This window comes from Odocoileus virginianus, chromosome 16 (assembly GCF_023699985.2).
Source record: "Odocoileus virginianus isolate 20LAN1187 ecotype Illinois chromosome 16, Ovbor_1.2, whole genome shotgun sequence".
Taxonomy (NCBI): Eukaryota; Metazoa; Chordata; class Mammalia; order Artiodactyla; family Cervidae; genus Odocoileus; species Odocoileus virginianus.
This window is the reverse complement of record NC_069689.1, coordinates 278,909-294,755: the sequence shown is the minus strand read 5'-3', so window position 1 is coordinate 294,755 and position 15,847 is coordinate 278,909. Positions and strand designations below refer to the sequence as shown.

At 56.5% G+C, this 15,847-nt stretch overlaps 1 protein-coding gene across 3 annotated transcripts in view; it reads left to right on the top strand.

Annotated features, from left to right (window-relative positions):
* STRA6 (signaling receptor and transporter of retinol STRA6) overlaps window positions 1-15,847 on the top strand; it is a 43,197-nt gene that overhangs the window by 11,663 nt on the left and 15,687 nt on the right. The window contains exons 1-5 of one of the 3 annotated variants that reach the window (XM_070477548.1): window positions 7,780-7,880; window positions 8,663-8,795; window positions 13,969-14,035; window positions 14,314-14,399; window positions 15,600-15,739. In XM_070477548.1, the coding sequence (XP_070333649.1) occupies window positions 8,680-8,795; window positions 13,969-14,035; window positions 14,314-14,399; window positions 15,600-15,739 (409 nt within the window). In that variant the 5' untranslated portion in view covers window positions 7,780-7,880; window positions 8,663-8,679. Of the gene's footprint in view, window positions 1-7,779; window positions 7,881-8,234; window positions 8,365-8,662; window positions 8,796-13,968; window positions 14,036-14,313; window positions 14,400-15,599; window positions 15,740-15,847 lie in introns of those variants that run through there. The other 2 variants (XM_020897953.2, XM_070477549.1) reach the window with 2 other exon arrangements.

Sequence of the window (15,847 nt, the reverse complement as noted above, 5' to 3'; positions counted from 1 at the left end):
TGATGGTGTCACAGCTCCTCACAGCAGCTTCAACACAGCCTTACAATGTTTTCCTTTGTTTACTAAAGACAGATAATAGTTTTTGTTAGTGAAAATCGCCCTTCATTTTCCTAAACTCATCCTTGCCCTGAGTGTGATCACTGTGGACAGTTTGCTATGTGTCTGTCCATTTCATTTTTTATGTGTTTACAGACACACAAACAACACACACACAAAATGTGTACCTCGTTTAAAGGAACATATGTATATATCGTTCTGCAACTTGCCTTTTTGGTTATTACATGGCATTCTGTCTTGGAGGTTCTACCTTGTTTTTTCACAAGGAGGTACCTCATTCTTTGTGACAGTGGAACAGTACTTTACCATACAGACTTATCAAAGTTTATTGATGGATATTGGGCTTGTTGACAAATTTTTACATTACTAACAGTCTTAGACATCTTCTCTGCATACATTTACAAGTGGTCCTTGAGAACAGATTCCTAAAAATGAGCCAAAGTTGAATTCTCTCCTAGTGTTGGGGGTTTAACCCTTTCTGTGAAAATCCTTCTTCTCCACAGGGAAGAGAACAGTCAGGTCAGAGAGCCCTTCCCTCCTGGCTTGGACAGCTCCCTCCCCCTCCTGCCCTCCTTCCCTCCCTTCCGTTTGGCGGCACAGCTCTGACACCATCCTCATCTCTGTGCCCGCTGTTCTGGGTTTTGGTTTTTTTTTTTTTTTTTTGGCCGTGCTGGATCTTCATTGCTGCGCGTGGCCTTTCTCTCGTTGCGGTGAGCAGGAGCTACTCTCTTGCTGCATAGCTCACGCTCAGTACGTGGGCTTCAGTAGTTGTGGTGACAGGCTTAATTGCTTCATGGCATGTGGGATCTTCCCTCACCCGGGATCAAACTCGCATGCCCTGCATTGGCAGGTGGATTCTTAACCACTGGACCACCAGGAAAGTCCTGTTCTGGGGTCTGTGCCATCACCAGAAGCCAGTCTCACATCCTAATTGTTGCCTAGGCTGTCCCATCCTTTCATTGACTGGATCCCCTTCCCAGGATGAGGAGGCAGAAGACACCTCCCCTGGTATCCTTCTCTTGGAAATTGAGGGCCCTGCTTCTGGTCCCCACCTTCATTCCTTCCCTCCCTGACTACCGTAGCACCATGTTTGCACCTTCTGAGCCCTGCTTTCCTTCCCTATCTGGTTCACACCCTTCCAGGTCACCCCTGCTGGGGGAGGGGGAGGGGAGAGGATGGGAAAATCTGATCCAAACACCTCCCCTTCCCAACTCAGGGACAGGGATGGGGTGACTGTCCCTGCAGCCTTGGGGGTTGTGCTTGGGGTGAATAGCAGCCCCCAGAACCCCAGCCTTCTAGAATAGAGAGAAGGCTCTTCAAGAGATGCTTTAGGCTCTCCCCCTGGAATGAATCCTACCTGAAATTTGAGCCCCAAGGCCCCATGAAAGTGTGACAGATTCCCCTCTTCCCAGGGTCAGGGCCCTCAGCCCAGCTGGGCAGCAGCAGGACGCTGATCGGGTTATTAAAAGATTAGCTGGTGGTTCCCCTCCGGCCTGGTGCAATTCATCAGGCAATGGCCCCCCAGGAGTGATGGATGGTGACAAACGGAGGTAGGTAGGGGGTTCCTGAACCCTCCCAGGGCCACAGCTGGGGAAACTCAGCCATCAAAGAAAGCCCCGTGCAGGCTTCTCCACCGAGGTGACCAAGGGCCAAGGAGATCAAGTTTCGGGCAAATGGTTTGGGGGTTGGAGAGTCTCCGCCAAAAACAAGCCGCCCTGTGTGTTGTGTGGGGCCCCAACCGGGCTGTGGGCCTGAGCTGGAGAGATGGGGGTGGGGTGGGCTTCTCTGATCCCTGGAATCACAGGCAGAAGGCCTGGGGGGTGGGGGAGGCCTGGGGGGGTGGGAGGAGGGGCAGGGCCAGAACTGGTAGGAAGGAGGGAACTGCCTTTCTTGGAGAGAGGGAGGAGATCAAACACCTTTTAAAGCAGGTGCTGGGGACTCTGCTCGGGGCCAAGTGCTGAGACAGCAGTACGGCCAGTCATCCCTCTGGGATCCCAGCCAGAGCTGGGGCTGGTGCTCAGAGGAGGAGGAGGTCCCAGGTGGTGGGGAGCACTCTGCCGGGAGGCACAGGACTCCCCAGGGTGATCTCTAAGGAGAAGGAAGAGATACAGAAGGCAGAGGTCAAGAGAACGCTGTGGCAGTGGGGCTGGAGCCAAGCCTGCGGGCCAGGTAGGATTGCGACAGGTTGGGGAGCCAGGAAAAGGTATGGCGGGGGGCAGAGTACAAATGAAGGCATGGGGCGGGAAGGTGGCAGGGATGGTAGGGTCGAGCAATTCTGGGGGATGAGGTTGGAGGCCTGGAGATGGCTGGACTTGGGGTACTCTGGGGAGCTAGTGCAAGCTCCAAAAGGCAGGGGGACATCAAAACAGTTGTGTCTGCATACGGTCTTCGTTGGCTTCCCAGATAGCTCAGTAGATAAAGAATCTGCCTGTAATGCAGGAGACACCAGAGACGCAGGTTTGATCCTTGGGTTGGGATCCATGGAGGAGGGCATGGCAACCTACTCTAGTATTCATGCCTGGAGAATGTCGTGGACAGAGAAGCCTGGGGGCCTATAGTCCATAGGATCACAAAGAGTCGGACACGACTAAAGTGACTGAGCACATAGGGTTTGCAAGTGGGCAAGAGATTGATGGAGAGCCCTGTCCTGTAGTCAGCAGGGAACGAGGAAGGAGAACTGGGGATCTGCCCAGTAGTTGGTGTCCTCAGCGAGAAAGCACAAAGCCCACATCTCAAGACCAGACCACGGTGGTACCATCCTAGGGAGGATGTGCTAGGAAGGGAGAATCCAGGCCTCTAAAGCTGGGGGAATCCTCATGGCCTTTTGACCAGTCCTCCTCTGAAGGCAGGGAGCCCTCTGCAGCATCTTGATGTTACTAGCCAATTCTTGATTGCCTCCTCTTGTGGTGGGCTCACTACTCTGTGAGATTAAGAAACCTACCTTTGTCTTGAGCTGAAATCTGCCTCCCTGCCTTCCCTCCTCTGAACCAGTTCTAGCCTAGCACTCTGGGAGGGGAAGAACAACTGCTCCCCTGCAAGAACTGGCTGCCCACCTTCCCACCAGTGCCCGCACTCATGCCAGAGGACTCTGGCTTCAACCCCTCATGCTGTGTGATGCTGTTGGTGAGGGGGCAGGAGAATTCCAAGAAAGGCATTTCAGATGATGCTACTGATGCTCCTATGTGGCAAGGGAGGTAGGAGTAGAGAGCTATCCACGCTTTCCCATCATGAGCTGAGCAGCCAATAACCCTGCCTTCCAACCACTGAATGGGGTCAGGCTAGGTCTGGAGCCAGGATTAGGCACCTGTGTGTGCCGGGGGCAGTTCAGTATGTGTGTGTGTGTGAGTGAGGGCACTGTGTAGATGGGGACAGACCCAGAACTCATAGATCCACATGGGGCTGCTTATCCACACGGTCATAGGGGGCTGGGCTGCAAAGGCAGGGACATGGGCCGTCCCCCTACTCCTGGACTGAAGCACTCCTTGGCCATTGTCTGCTGTGCTGCCGGAGACTGGGGTGTTGCTGAGGCTCTGGGGTGTTACTGAGGTTTGGGTGCAGAAATTTTGGGGGTGCACTTGGACTTCCAAGGCAAAAGCTGGGAGGGATGGGAGTGTGGTGAGCAGTGAGGGGTCTCTGGGCCTTTAGAACCTACCCACCATGGTTTTGACCATCTTGCCCCACCCATGCCTGATTTGCCAGAGTTTGAGGGTCCTCGGAAAGTGGCTGGGGTTCTCGGGTGTTTTAGATGTTCTGGCGTGTTACTGACGTTCTGGGGGCTCATAGAGGGTTGACACTGGGTTCTGGGATTTCTTGTGGTGTTACTAAAGTTCTGTGGATATTGCTAAGATGCTGAGTGGGGGGCTCTGGAGGACCTGCAGGTCCTTGGGGGTGTGTCTGAGGTTCTTCCTCATGCCTTCCGCCCCACTGTCAGTTCATTTTAAACTTAGCACTTTGCCTTTTAAGGATTTTGATAACCATGGGCTGCTGAAGGCACACACGTGGGCCTCTGTTCCTGGACGCAAAAATTCCTCAGATTTAATCAACTTGAACAAAAACACGGAGAGGAAGGAAGCCCTGTCCTGAGACCTGCATGGGCCAACTCCAGCGCAAGGGGCAGGGCCAGGCAGTTCAGTGCCAAGCCCAGATGGCAGATGATTTTTGTCTGCTCAAGCCCAGAAGCTTTTGGTGACCCCCTCTCAGCATGAACACCCCCAGATCTGTATTCAGTTGGGAGCCCTATTGGCCTGTGCTGTTCCTTGGGTATTGGCATTGGCCTCATCTGAGTGTGCCAGGCATCTCCGAACCCTGCTCTGCACTGTCCTTGCCTCTCAAATTCCCCTTGTCAACTCTCCTACGACACAACTCATCTTTGCTGCCATCGCTGACCCTGTCTGACCTCAAGGCCTCACTCCAGGCCCCCTCCTCCAGGAAGCCTCCAAGACTGCTCAAGTGTTAATCACTCAGTCGCATCCAACTCTATGCGACCCCATGGACTGCAGCCTGCTAGGCTTCATCCATGGGATTCTCCAGGCAAGAATACTGGAGTGGGTTGCCATTTCCCCCTGCAAGGCATCTTCCCGACCCGGGGCTGAACCCAGGTCTCCTGCATTGCAGGCTGATTCTTTACTGTCTGAGCCTCTGGGCCTCTGGGCCTTGCTTCAGGCCCCCTCCTCCAGGAAGCCTCCAAGACTTCTCAAACCATCTCTTTATTCTTCCTCCCCTCTTCTCCCTTCTCCAGGATTTCACTGTCTGTCTTCCAACTACCTCCACTCAACATCCCTTCCTCTCCTGAGGGCAGGTGCCGGTCTTTGACTCTTCTGGATAGAGTTCCCCTATACAGCCAACCCCAGAGGGCCTGCCCTCTCCTCTGCCTCCAGGCCTTTGGGAGAATTCAGGAACATGTCCTTGCCACCTTTTTCTTCTCACCAGCTCACAATCTGACTGGGTGGCATCCTTCCTAACACCTCAGTGATAACCTTCCATTTCACAGATGTGAGTTCTCCTACCTTCAAGCTGGGGTGGTGCTTTGGGCTCAAGAAGTGGGGTCCCCTTCCCAGCCTGAGCTCCGCAACCACCGGGTAGCCATGGATCTTCAACCCAGCCTGCTTCCCTGCCCCCACCAGCGTGGAGGCCGCTCCACTGGGGGGCTAAGAGGGTGGGTGGGTGGAAGACAGTGGGGGACCCTGGGCAATCGCAGTCCCTCTCTGTGGCTTTGACCTTCTTACTACAACCAGTGCTTGGTGTGCTGGCTCCACATTCCTGGGCCGTGAAGTCATTGAGGGCAGGGAGCGGGGGCCTTGGAGAGAGGAGAGAGCCCACAATCAAAGAATCTCCTGGCTGGATAACCTGCCCCATCCCGGGAGAGAGGCAGGGTTGAGACTCAGAGAAGCCAAGGGAATCACTCACGGTCACACAGCCCATCCCAGGGCTCAAATCCAGGTAGGTTGCCTGCCCAACCAGGGCACTTCTCCCTGCCATGTAGAAACACAGCTCTTTTCTTCTGGACCTGCTTCCTACCATTTTCAGCCTGGCCCTGAATAGGGGAACTGGGCAGAAGGCTGCCCTCTCTCCACTGTGCCCGGACCTGGGGAGAGAGGCAAAACTCATCATCTCCTTACCTCTGCTTAGGGCTTTCCTGAAAGTAGTCTCCGCATACTCTGCATGGGCACCGGGCTAGCCCTGGGAAAAGGCACGGTCTCCACTTGAGGTCTCTTTGGAAGCAGAGCAGGCTTTGGGTCAGGGAAGGGCACTATGGGGAAGGGGCTAAGCCTGGACCTTGTAGCTTGGGCCCCTCCCTGCTGTTCTGGCTACAGCCCCTGAGGCTGATGCAGAGCCCTCCAGGCAGCGTGAGTGCCTTTCCTCAGTGCCCATCTGGGTGCCCACCTTTGTTCAAACATCACCATCTCACCTGGGCTTGTCCTCAGCATCCTGCCGAAAATAGCCTGCTTCTGTCTGTCTGTCTTTCCTCTCTCTCCTCACTTTATTTTCCCTTGCAGCACACCTGACACATGTTCTCTCTCCCCACCCCTACTACACATGAGGGTCCCTGGGGTGCAGGACTTTCTCTGTCTTGCTCGCTGCTCTATTCTCAGCGTGGAGAACCTTGCCTGGCACATAACTGGCCTGCAGTTAGAGCTGTTGAATGAAGGAGGGGATGAACAAACCAGACTGGGAAGGCAGATTCAGGCTCCCTGTAGGGTAGGAAGCAGTTTCTGATGGGCATTTATCCAGCTCTGAACTTCTCTACCTGGTAGAGCAAGTGAGCTCCCCAGCACAGACTGGAATCCAGTTGTTGGAGGAATCAGGAGGGGGATTTAACATCAGAGAGTTAGTTGTTCCCTCAAAGATCCCCTGGAGGAGGGCATGGCAACCCAGTCTGGTATTCTTACCTGGAGAATCCCATAGACAGTGGGCTACAGTCCATAGGGTCACAGAGTCGGACACTACTGAAGCAACCTAGCGGGCATGCATGCAACCTATGGATCTAGGACTCCTCAGCAGTGAAGGGAAGGTGAGCTCAGTGCTGGAGCACAGGGCTCTGGAAACCTGCCTGGGGAAACAGCAGCCTGCTCGAGACAGGCCCATGGAGGAGTCACGGTCACCAGAACAGGCAGTGAGCCAAACCCAGTTTAGATAGTCTGTGGCCCCAGTGTACTGTGCATCAGGGGAAGGAGGGCAGAGGAGCAGAGACCCAGCTCAGTCCTTAGGAGATCGTAGCGGGGCCTGGGAGGCAGGATTCACCCCCAAATGCCTGGAATCAGATGGGCAGTGTGGGCTCCTGCATTGCATCAAAGTTCAGGTTCAGCTCTGAGTCAGCAAGATTCTGATGTCTCTGTGGGGGAGGGGAGGGGTGGCCAGAACCCTCTTCCTGGAAGAGGGGCCATGGGAAGGAGAGGGAGGAGCCAAGGCCAACTGAGCAAAATCATGTCCTAATTCTGGAAGGCTTTGTGGGCCTGGCTACAGAATTTGGAAGGAGAGCTTTTAGGATCTCAAGCTCTGACCCTTCTGAGCATCACTGTTCCCTCTATCAGGAACACGCTTCCCTGCAGCCCACCCAACCCATCCTTTCAGATTAAATTCAGTTTCTTGTGGTGTACGTCAGGGCAATCTGTTCTCTTTGTAACCGTCAGATTCGAGCTTATTTACCACCTCCTCCTAAACTGCTGCGTCCTCCTAAACTGTAGATTCTCCTGTCACAGGGCCCCAAAGAGTTCTGGCACTTTGTAGGTGTTCAGTGGATGTGTGTTAAAACAATAAGTAGATAAATGTCCTTTTCTGAAGCTTGTTGAATGAATGCCTTAGCTGGGTAACGCAGGGGCCCAGGCACCTGTGGGGTATTGAAAGGACAGGGACCCTCAAAAGTTCAGGGAGGGGGTCTGACTCCCACCCAGGAGTAGGGTCCTGAGAACCCCTCTCTGCCTCTTCTGTATCTTGCTGTATTCCCACTCACGGTTGGGGACCAGGGAGGGGAGAGGAACCCCCACTCCTGCCTTCCTCACCCACATCCCACACTCCGGGAGGAACAGGAGGCAGGCAGGGCTCTTGCCTACCCGTGGGTCTGGTTTGAGTTTAAAGGACTAACTTCTGCCTTGTGGGGGTGAGTTATCTCCTTGTGAAATCAAGTTGGAGAAACAAAAAGGTTTTACCCGCGAGGGACACATGTTCCTCCAGGAGAAGGAACGGACGGGCTCCCTCCCCTGCCTCCACCCCTGGCCCAGCCCCAGCAGTCTCCCTGGGTTGCCGGAATGCCTGACTTATAAGCAGGGGCCCAGTAGATGTGCTGGGCAAAGGTGTGAGCGATTTGGGGCAGGCGCGGAAGGCAGGTATGTGGGTGCAGTCAGGTGCCGGCCCTCCAGATCATGCTCCTCCCAGGCTTGGGCCGCCGGTGGAGCTGGGCCTCCACTTCTGGGAGGGGGGCTTGCGAGGACCCTGGGTATGTTCCCTTCACTGGCGCCCACAGGGGCCAGCGAGGGGCCGGCTGAGACTGGGGGATGGTCTCCAGGGAACCTGAACAAAGAGGAGGGGATTGGGCTGGACCCCTGAGAGCGGGAGGGGACAGGAGCCCAGCTGGGAGAGTCCAGCCGGGTGTGCTGAGCCCGCCTGCTGCCCGCCCACCCTTTCATCTCCGCAGCTTCTTCCTCCCTGGTCCTTCCTTGAGTGTGTGTCTGTGGGTCCATCTGGGTGGTTGGGAGGAGGGGAAGGAAGGGGGGAGGTCTCTGTGGGCAGCTTGGATTGGATAAAACTTCCTTGAAAATGGTGCTTTGAGGCAAAGCCTACCCGTGGCCAGTCACAGAGAGAGACAGACAGGTGCTCTAGCAAGAGCCCAGGGACCCCGAGGGGGCACCAACCCCGAGGGATAATAGCCTCCTGCAGGACCGCAGGAGACTGGGCGGGAAGGGACAGGAGGGGACCGAAGAAGCCCTTCCCTCCTCCTGCGCCCTCACTCCCAAACGGGCTTTTCCCAGAGAGCTAAAAGCAAGAAAGTAACCTTTAGGATTAAAGAGAAACGTTTCTTTGTTTGGGTTTTCTTTCTTTCTTCTTTTTTTCCGCCCCCCAAGCCTCTTTTCACATCTGTAGTGGCTTTTTCCCTCTTGTTCTGGGTCAGAGGAGAAGGGTCGGAGGATGTCCACCCAGGCAGCAGGGAACCAGACCTCCTCCGGGGCCACTGACGACGAGGATTCCTATGACAGCTGGTACATCGACGAGCCCCAGGGTGGCCAGGAGCTCCAGCCCGAGGGGTGAGTTGGACTCTCTCTGGCTCTTCTTGGCCAGCATGAGGGGTGTGGCAGAGGTTACTGATATTGGGGGGCGGGTGGGGAAGACCCTGAACAAGGGTTGCTAAGAGGGACTCTGTCGCTCATTCGCTGTGTGGACCCTCGGCAAGTCACAGCCTCTCTGGGTTTCAGCTCCTCCCCTGTTCTGTGAGAACAGCCCTCGCGCTGGTGTTAAGATACTTGAGGTGGGGGACCTCGGCCAGGCTAGGCACCTAACTATCACCTGTGTGGTGTGTTTATTTTTTGACTGTTTTTGGCGGGGGGGATGGTGGTGCCATGCTACATGGCTTGCGGGATATTAGTTCCCTGGCCAGGGATTGAATCCGGGCTCTGGCAATGAAAGCGCTGAGTCCTAACCACTGGACCACCAGGGAACTCCCTGTGGTGCGTTTCAAAAACAGACTCCTGGGGCCCCTCTTGCAAACTCAGATCAACCTGGGCTGGGTGACTCTGGCCGGTAGCCAAGATGGAGAGTGCTGGGTGAGTGGCTGAGGGAAGTCAGGCCTGCCTTCAAGGGGTTACTGGTCTCTGTGGTGACCATCTTGGGTGCGCTGTTAATGAGCGTCAGTTTCTCGGAGCAGGCTGGGGTCAGGGGGAGGCCTGGGGGAACAGGCTGCCCTGTTGGCGCAGGCTGATCTGAGGCTCCGTGAAGATAGGAGATCCAGTTCTCTTGAGCAGGAGTGCTCGGGCCAGGTCAGGGGAGGGAGGCGGCCTCCGCTTAAGTCTGTATGGCCTGAGGACTCGGCCCACGGCCGCCTCTGCCCAGATCCCTCTATCTTTGTTTAGTCTGGGCACCCTGGCAGAGGAGCTGGGCCTCCCTGTGCCCCCATGCTGCCAAGGACGCCCGGCCTGCGTGGGCCCCAGAGCCCAGTTCTCCTCTTGTTGTTCCTGGCCTCAGCCCCATCCCCCACCTCCCTGCTCTGTCTGAGGGTTTGGGGAACTGGAAAGGTGAGGTGGGCCAGGGGTGGGGGGTGGGCGGCGTCGAGCCAGATGTGTGCACATCTGTTCTCCATCAGCAACCAAAACTGGAGAAGGGAAAATGCTCTGGTGCCTTCCCAGGGGCCGGGCTGCGGCCTGGCCAGGCCTGGGTCACCCGGCAGGCAGGGAGGCCCCACCCCAGCCTGGGGGAAGGAGTGTTGTTTGGAGGACTTGGGGTTCTGACCACCTGGGAAGCAGTCCTGCTGTCAGCGCAATGTACCCGCCTCCCTTGCCTAAAAGCCCAGGGCTCCCCAGGTTCCTGCTCTGTGTGTGTGTGTGTGTGTGTGTGTGTGTGTGTGTGTGTGTGTGTGTGTGTATGTGGTTCCTCCTGTGTGTGTGTGTGTGTGTGTGTGTGTGTGAGCTGAGAGAAGCAGAAGAATGGAGAGAGGCCCAGGAGCCCCAGGAGGACACAGACTTCCACCCAAGTTAAGGCCTTAGTTGGAAGCTGTGTCCTTAGCCACCTCAGGGCCAGGCATTGGCTGGGCCCGGGTGCCCGCCGCCAGCTCCGTGGCTCCGGTATTTAGACATGGCCTTAGAATAAATTGGAAGCATGGCAGGGACTGGGTGACGAACAGCACTACCTCTGCGGTAGGTGACATCTCGCATTTGTAGCTCCCTTCTCCCACTGCAGGTGAGAATGAAGAGCTTTGTTTGACTCTATGTACTTGGCCCAACCAAGTCGAGCTTCCTGCTGGAGGTGGGAGTGGGAAGCTGGGATCCCAGGGGAATCCCAAGGAGGTGAATTTGGACTCACTTCTTCCTGAGTGAGTCAGACACCCCGGTGAGGTCGTGCCCCAAAACTTGGAGGAGCTCTGGACAGGGGTTCCCCCTGTGCCTCAGTGAGCTGGAGTCGGGGTCATGGGCACTGGTGACAGTGTCTGGGATGGACTCAACCTCCTGGTCACACTTACTCAAGCATCCCCTTGGCACCAAGGCCTGGCTGGAGAGGTTGTGGGGTGGGGGTGAGTGTGATGGGGTTGGGATGCACTGGCTGGGGTCTTCTCTGGACATAGGATTGATCTATAGAAGCCAGGCTGGCTCCTTCCTCCCCCCAGAGGCTCCTCCGGCCAGGTGCTACTTGCCATGTGCTCATGTGTCATCCACCCGTCATCAATATTGAACTCCCCAGCCAGAGCCTGGGGACACAAATACATCTGTGGCAGCTGTCCAGGATGTCAGTCACCTCCCCACCACTTCAAAGGGCTGCCTGGAAAGCGGAACTGGGAGGCTTCCTCCATGGCCTGCCCTCCTACCAAGCGAGGCTAACGCCAGGGTGATTTGCAGGTCACTCTGCTGTGGGAGGGGGACAGGGCCAGGGAGCAAGGCTCCAGGCCCCCCTGGAGCCCAGGCCTGCAGACCCCTGCCCCAGACAGTCAGCCTCTCTCACCCCCAGAGCTGTGCTTTACCCTCTGCTCTGGGTGGGGCCCTCTGCAGCTTCTTGCTCAGAGTCAAACTCTTGAAACAATTTTCTGGCTTCTCCTTTGTCCCACTGTCCTTACCACATGGCAGTCTGGCCTCTGTTCCCGAGGGCCTGTCACCACCTCTGAATTGCCCAGTACCAGTTCTCTGCTTCCTTGGACTCCGTTTGACTCTGGTCCTCACTCTTCATCTTGGAATAAGGCCCAGGACCCTACAGCCATCCCAGAAACGCCCCTTCCCTCCCACTCCTCCACATTAAGTCATGTCAGTTCTTCCTCCTAAATACCTCTGAGACTGTTTACGGTGAGCCATTTGACAATGCTGATATGCAACTCTCTCTGATGTAAAGAAATGGCAGTTTCATATGGTTCAACTTAATGGCTTCCACATACTCCTTATCTTTCATATCCTGTTCAGTTGCGGCTGCTGGAGTCAGACTACCTCAGTTTGAATCCTGGCTCTGGTGCTTTACTAGCTGTGTGATTTGGGCAAAACACCTAGCCTCTCTGAGCCTTGTTTTCCTCGTTTACACAAGGATACTAACAGCATCCACCTCTTAGGTAATAACTGAGTTAGTATGTGGAACAGGCAGTACATGGCACTTATTCAATGCTTAGTAAGTACTAGGTTGCATTTTTTTATTTTTAGTGTTTATTTATTTAGCTGCATTGGGTCTTAGTTGCTGCATATAGGCCCCAGAGCACTCGGGCTCAGTTGTGGAGTGTAGGCTTAGTTGCCCCACAGTATGTGGAATCTTAGTTCCCTGACCGGGGATTGAACCCACATCCCCTGCATTGGGAGGTGGATTCCTAACCACTGAACTACCAGGGAAGTCCCTGCTGTTGTATTTATTCAAATGTAGCCACAGAAATCTCCTAAAATCTAGAACACTGTCCCGCTTAAACACCCTCAGTGCCTCCCATGCCTGCTATCACCGGCTCTCAGCCTGCCCTCTGGGCCCCGATCAAGCTGAAAACCTCGTGTGGCCCCAGTTCCACTCGCTGCTGCCTGTCACTGCACTTCCTCCTGTTCTTTCCTCTACCTGGAGCTCCCTTGGCCCTTGTCTGCCTGAAGAGATGCTAACCATCTTCCAAACTCAGATACCACCCGCTCTGAGGCCTTGCCCCAAATGTCTACCCCTCTTCATCCTTCAGCATCTGCTTGTGTTCCCTCTAGGATCAAGCTCCCACCCTCCCTACCACGGTGTTCTTCATGTCTGTGCCATCTTGCCTGCCCCACGGCGCAAAATATGGGTCCACGTGCCATCAACATTTGCTCAGCCAAGTTTCTGTTGCCCAGACCGCAAACATTTGAGGGTTCATGAGTCTCAGCCAAACGGAGCTAAATAAAGGGTAGATGGAGGCGGGTGCCAGGTGGTACAGAAAGGCCAGTGATTCCCCCAGACAGGGCCCTTAAGGGAGTCCAGGGTGCCTCCTGGTCTAGGATGAATGGGAAAGGGTCAGGCTGCCCAGGGACAGTTTGCTGAGCCCCTGCTCTGGCTGGGCCTGGGGGTGGGGGGCAGGACTGAGTAGGACTTTGTCAAGTGATGAGATGCCAGCAGAGATGGCCAGGAGTGGGGGCTCTGGACTCTTGGGGCTGGCAAGTGACCCTTTCTCACCCAAACCCCACCCCACGTACTCCGGTAAGGTGCTGTAGGGTTGTAAGTGGGGCGTGTGAGGCCTGAGTGCAGACAGGAGGAACCTGATCCCCTGTGGCGCCTACTCTACTCTACCACGAGCACTATTCTGCTTTGGAAAGAGGCTGGAGCTGCCTGAGCCAAGAAGTTGCACAAAGAAGGCTTATTCTGTACCCTGCCACCTGAAGGACAAGTCCACAGGACTGGGTTCTTTCCTGCTCCTCACTCTCTGGGATTTCCAAGCTCAGGAAGCCTGGGCTGTTCTAGCACAGAGTCCTCAGGCCCACCCTTGAGATTCGTCTTGTCCACACAGGGGACGGAGCCCATCAGGGTGGGTGAGCCCCCTGCCCCCACCCCTGGGCAGGACAGGCCCAGCTGCAGCAGGGGCTTCCTCCAATGCCTCGTCCGCCAGAACTTGGTGGCCCCATCCACACTGGTGGCCTCCCTCTGGCACTCCCAGGCTCCAGCTGGGCAAACCCAGAGGTCTAGCCCTCCTGCAGGAACCCAATCCTATCTGCTTTTCTAGGTTCAGGTCCAATCCTGAGCTCAGGGCTTCCACCTAATACCTTTCTCTGACACATGACCCAGCCCTTAGCAAAAGTAAAACAAGTAGAGACATAAATCCTGGAAGACCAAGGTAGATCATTCCAGTCACAGACAGACCAAACTCAAATGCCAGTGAATGAAAGGCAGATCACAGAACCAAGTGCTTGATTGCTGGATCCAGGTGGTATGCTCAGCCGCAGTTCGGAGAAGCGGTCTTTGACACCTGGAGCAGTCCGGGAGGCTTCCTGGAGGAGGGAGGAATGAAGTGAGCCTTGATGGAGAGAAAGGCTGAGTTGACCCATTCTGTTTGTCCCATGTCTTCCCCTGGAGCCCTCTGTCTCCTTCAGCCCTATAACCTTAAGCCTTGGTATGGGAGCGGCACCCGTAGGGTCATGGGGCCCAGAACAGCCCTGAGAAGGTGGAACTGTGTGTGAGCGATCAGAGGGGTCAAGGGAGGTGGTGGGTAGAGACCCAGCCTAGTGAGCCTGGAACCCCAGACCTGGCCGCACACCTGGGGTTTCCCTACCTTGGCCTGACCAGCCTTCACTTGCTCTGCAGGCTGGTCCCCTCCTGCCAGCCCAGCGTGCCACCCGGCCTCTACCATGCCTGCCTGGCCGTGCTGTCGGTGAGTCCAAACTGGCCTACTGCCAGGGGGATGTAGGCTGGGGTGGTGAAGGGAGACGATGGTCGGGGGGTGGTACTGGGAATTCTCCCCGGGCGGGAACCCAAACCGGGATGCAGACAGAGTCTAACCTCTCAAACTTCTGTCACCTCCTTGCTGGTCCCCAGCATGCTGCCCGAGTGTGCACGGGGGGTTAGGGGCCTCCCAGGGCCGAGGGCTCTGACTCAGCCCCTGGGGGAAGGCCTGGGCACCCTAGCCCCGCCTCTGTGTTATTCTTTCAGATCCTCGTGTTGCTGCTGCTGGCCATGCTGGTGAGGCGCCGCCAGCTCTGGCCCCGCTGTGGGCGCAGCAGGCCCGGCTTGCCCAGGTTGGTGCCTTAGCCTCGGCTCTCCTCTCTGGGGGGCCCAGCTGACAGGGCCACTCTGGAGGGGTGGTAAGTTGTTAGGTCCCTGGGCCTCCGTGCCACCCAGAACTTTCTCAGTCTGGAGGTTCTCCCATCCCGCCCCCCTTCACTGAGATCTCCAGCTTTGCTTGGGACCCCCAGAGAGAAGGGGAGGGACCCGCTCAGGGGCACCCACTCCTGTTCCAGACCCCAGGGAGATCGGGCCCAAGAGGGCCCAGCTCCAGGACACACCCCCTCAGGCAACCCATGGTCTAGACAGGCCATGATCACTCCACGCCATCTTCACCCTCTTCCCCGAGGGTGTTTCCTAGACCTGACACAGTTTTATGAGGGACTGACCTCCAGCCCCTCTGGCTGAAATTTCTCCCCCAGCCTCCTTCAGCCTTGCAACCCCAGAGCCTGGGATGGGGATGACCCTGAGAAGTTGGGACTGGGCAGGTGTGTGTGGGAGAGACTGAAGAATCGGGGGAAGTGGTAGGTGGAGCCCCAGTGTAGACAGCCTTGAACTTGGAATGCACACCGCACACCGGAGTGGGTCCTGCCATGCTGGTTTTGACGGGAAAGAGCCGGGGGTTTCTGCTGCACTGGCTGGCCAGGAAAAAGAGCTTGCCCTGCCTAGGGGAGGGCCCAGGGGTGAACAAAGCAGGATGGAGCCCTTTGGGCCTGGAGGCAAGCTGGAGCACCGAAGCAGAGGGTCTCAGAGGCTTGCTCTGAGCTCAGAGGGGCAATGCCTGGGATAGCCGTGCCCGCTGTCTGCCCTCTGCCCTGGGGCCACTCCCAGGCCAGGGCGGCGGCCGTTGCATAAGGATGTTGTGACTCTCCAGCTCTCTGAAGGTCTGCCAGCCCAGACAGACCGATTAGTGTGGAGGCGGCCGTTTCCTGAAGCTTCCAGAGTGGGCGGGGGGAGCAGTGCTTAGGCTTGCTCCTTCTGCGTCTGTATGTTGGGGGGAGGGGGGCGTGTTCCTGAGTCACTTGCCATAGGGCCCGGGTCTGGATCCATAGGAGGCACTCCACAGATATTTGTGGAATGAATACATGAAGGGGCCTCAGTTTCCCCATCTGGAAGGGGAAGGATTCCACCTCTCCAGTGTGTGGAACACAGGGTGGTAACGGGCATGCAGGGCCTGAGTGACGGCCTCTTGTCCCGCCCCTGCTCTGTACCAGCCCTGTGGATTTCCTGGCTGGGGACAGGCCCCGGACCGTGCCTGCCGCCGTCTTCATGGTCCTCTTCAGCTCCCTGTGTCTGCTGCTCCCCACCGAGGACCCGCTGCCTTTCCTGAGCCTCACCTCACCACCCGGCCGAGGTACCCAGCATGGCTAAGGCCCTGGGCTGGATGGATGGCAGGGGGCTGGTGGGAATCCAGAGCACTGGGGCTCCTGATCCCAGCTGTGCGCCATCGCCCAGAAGACGC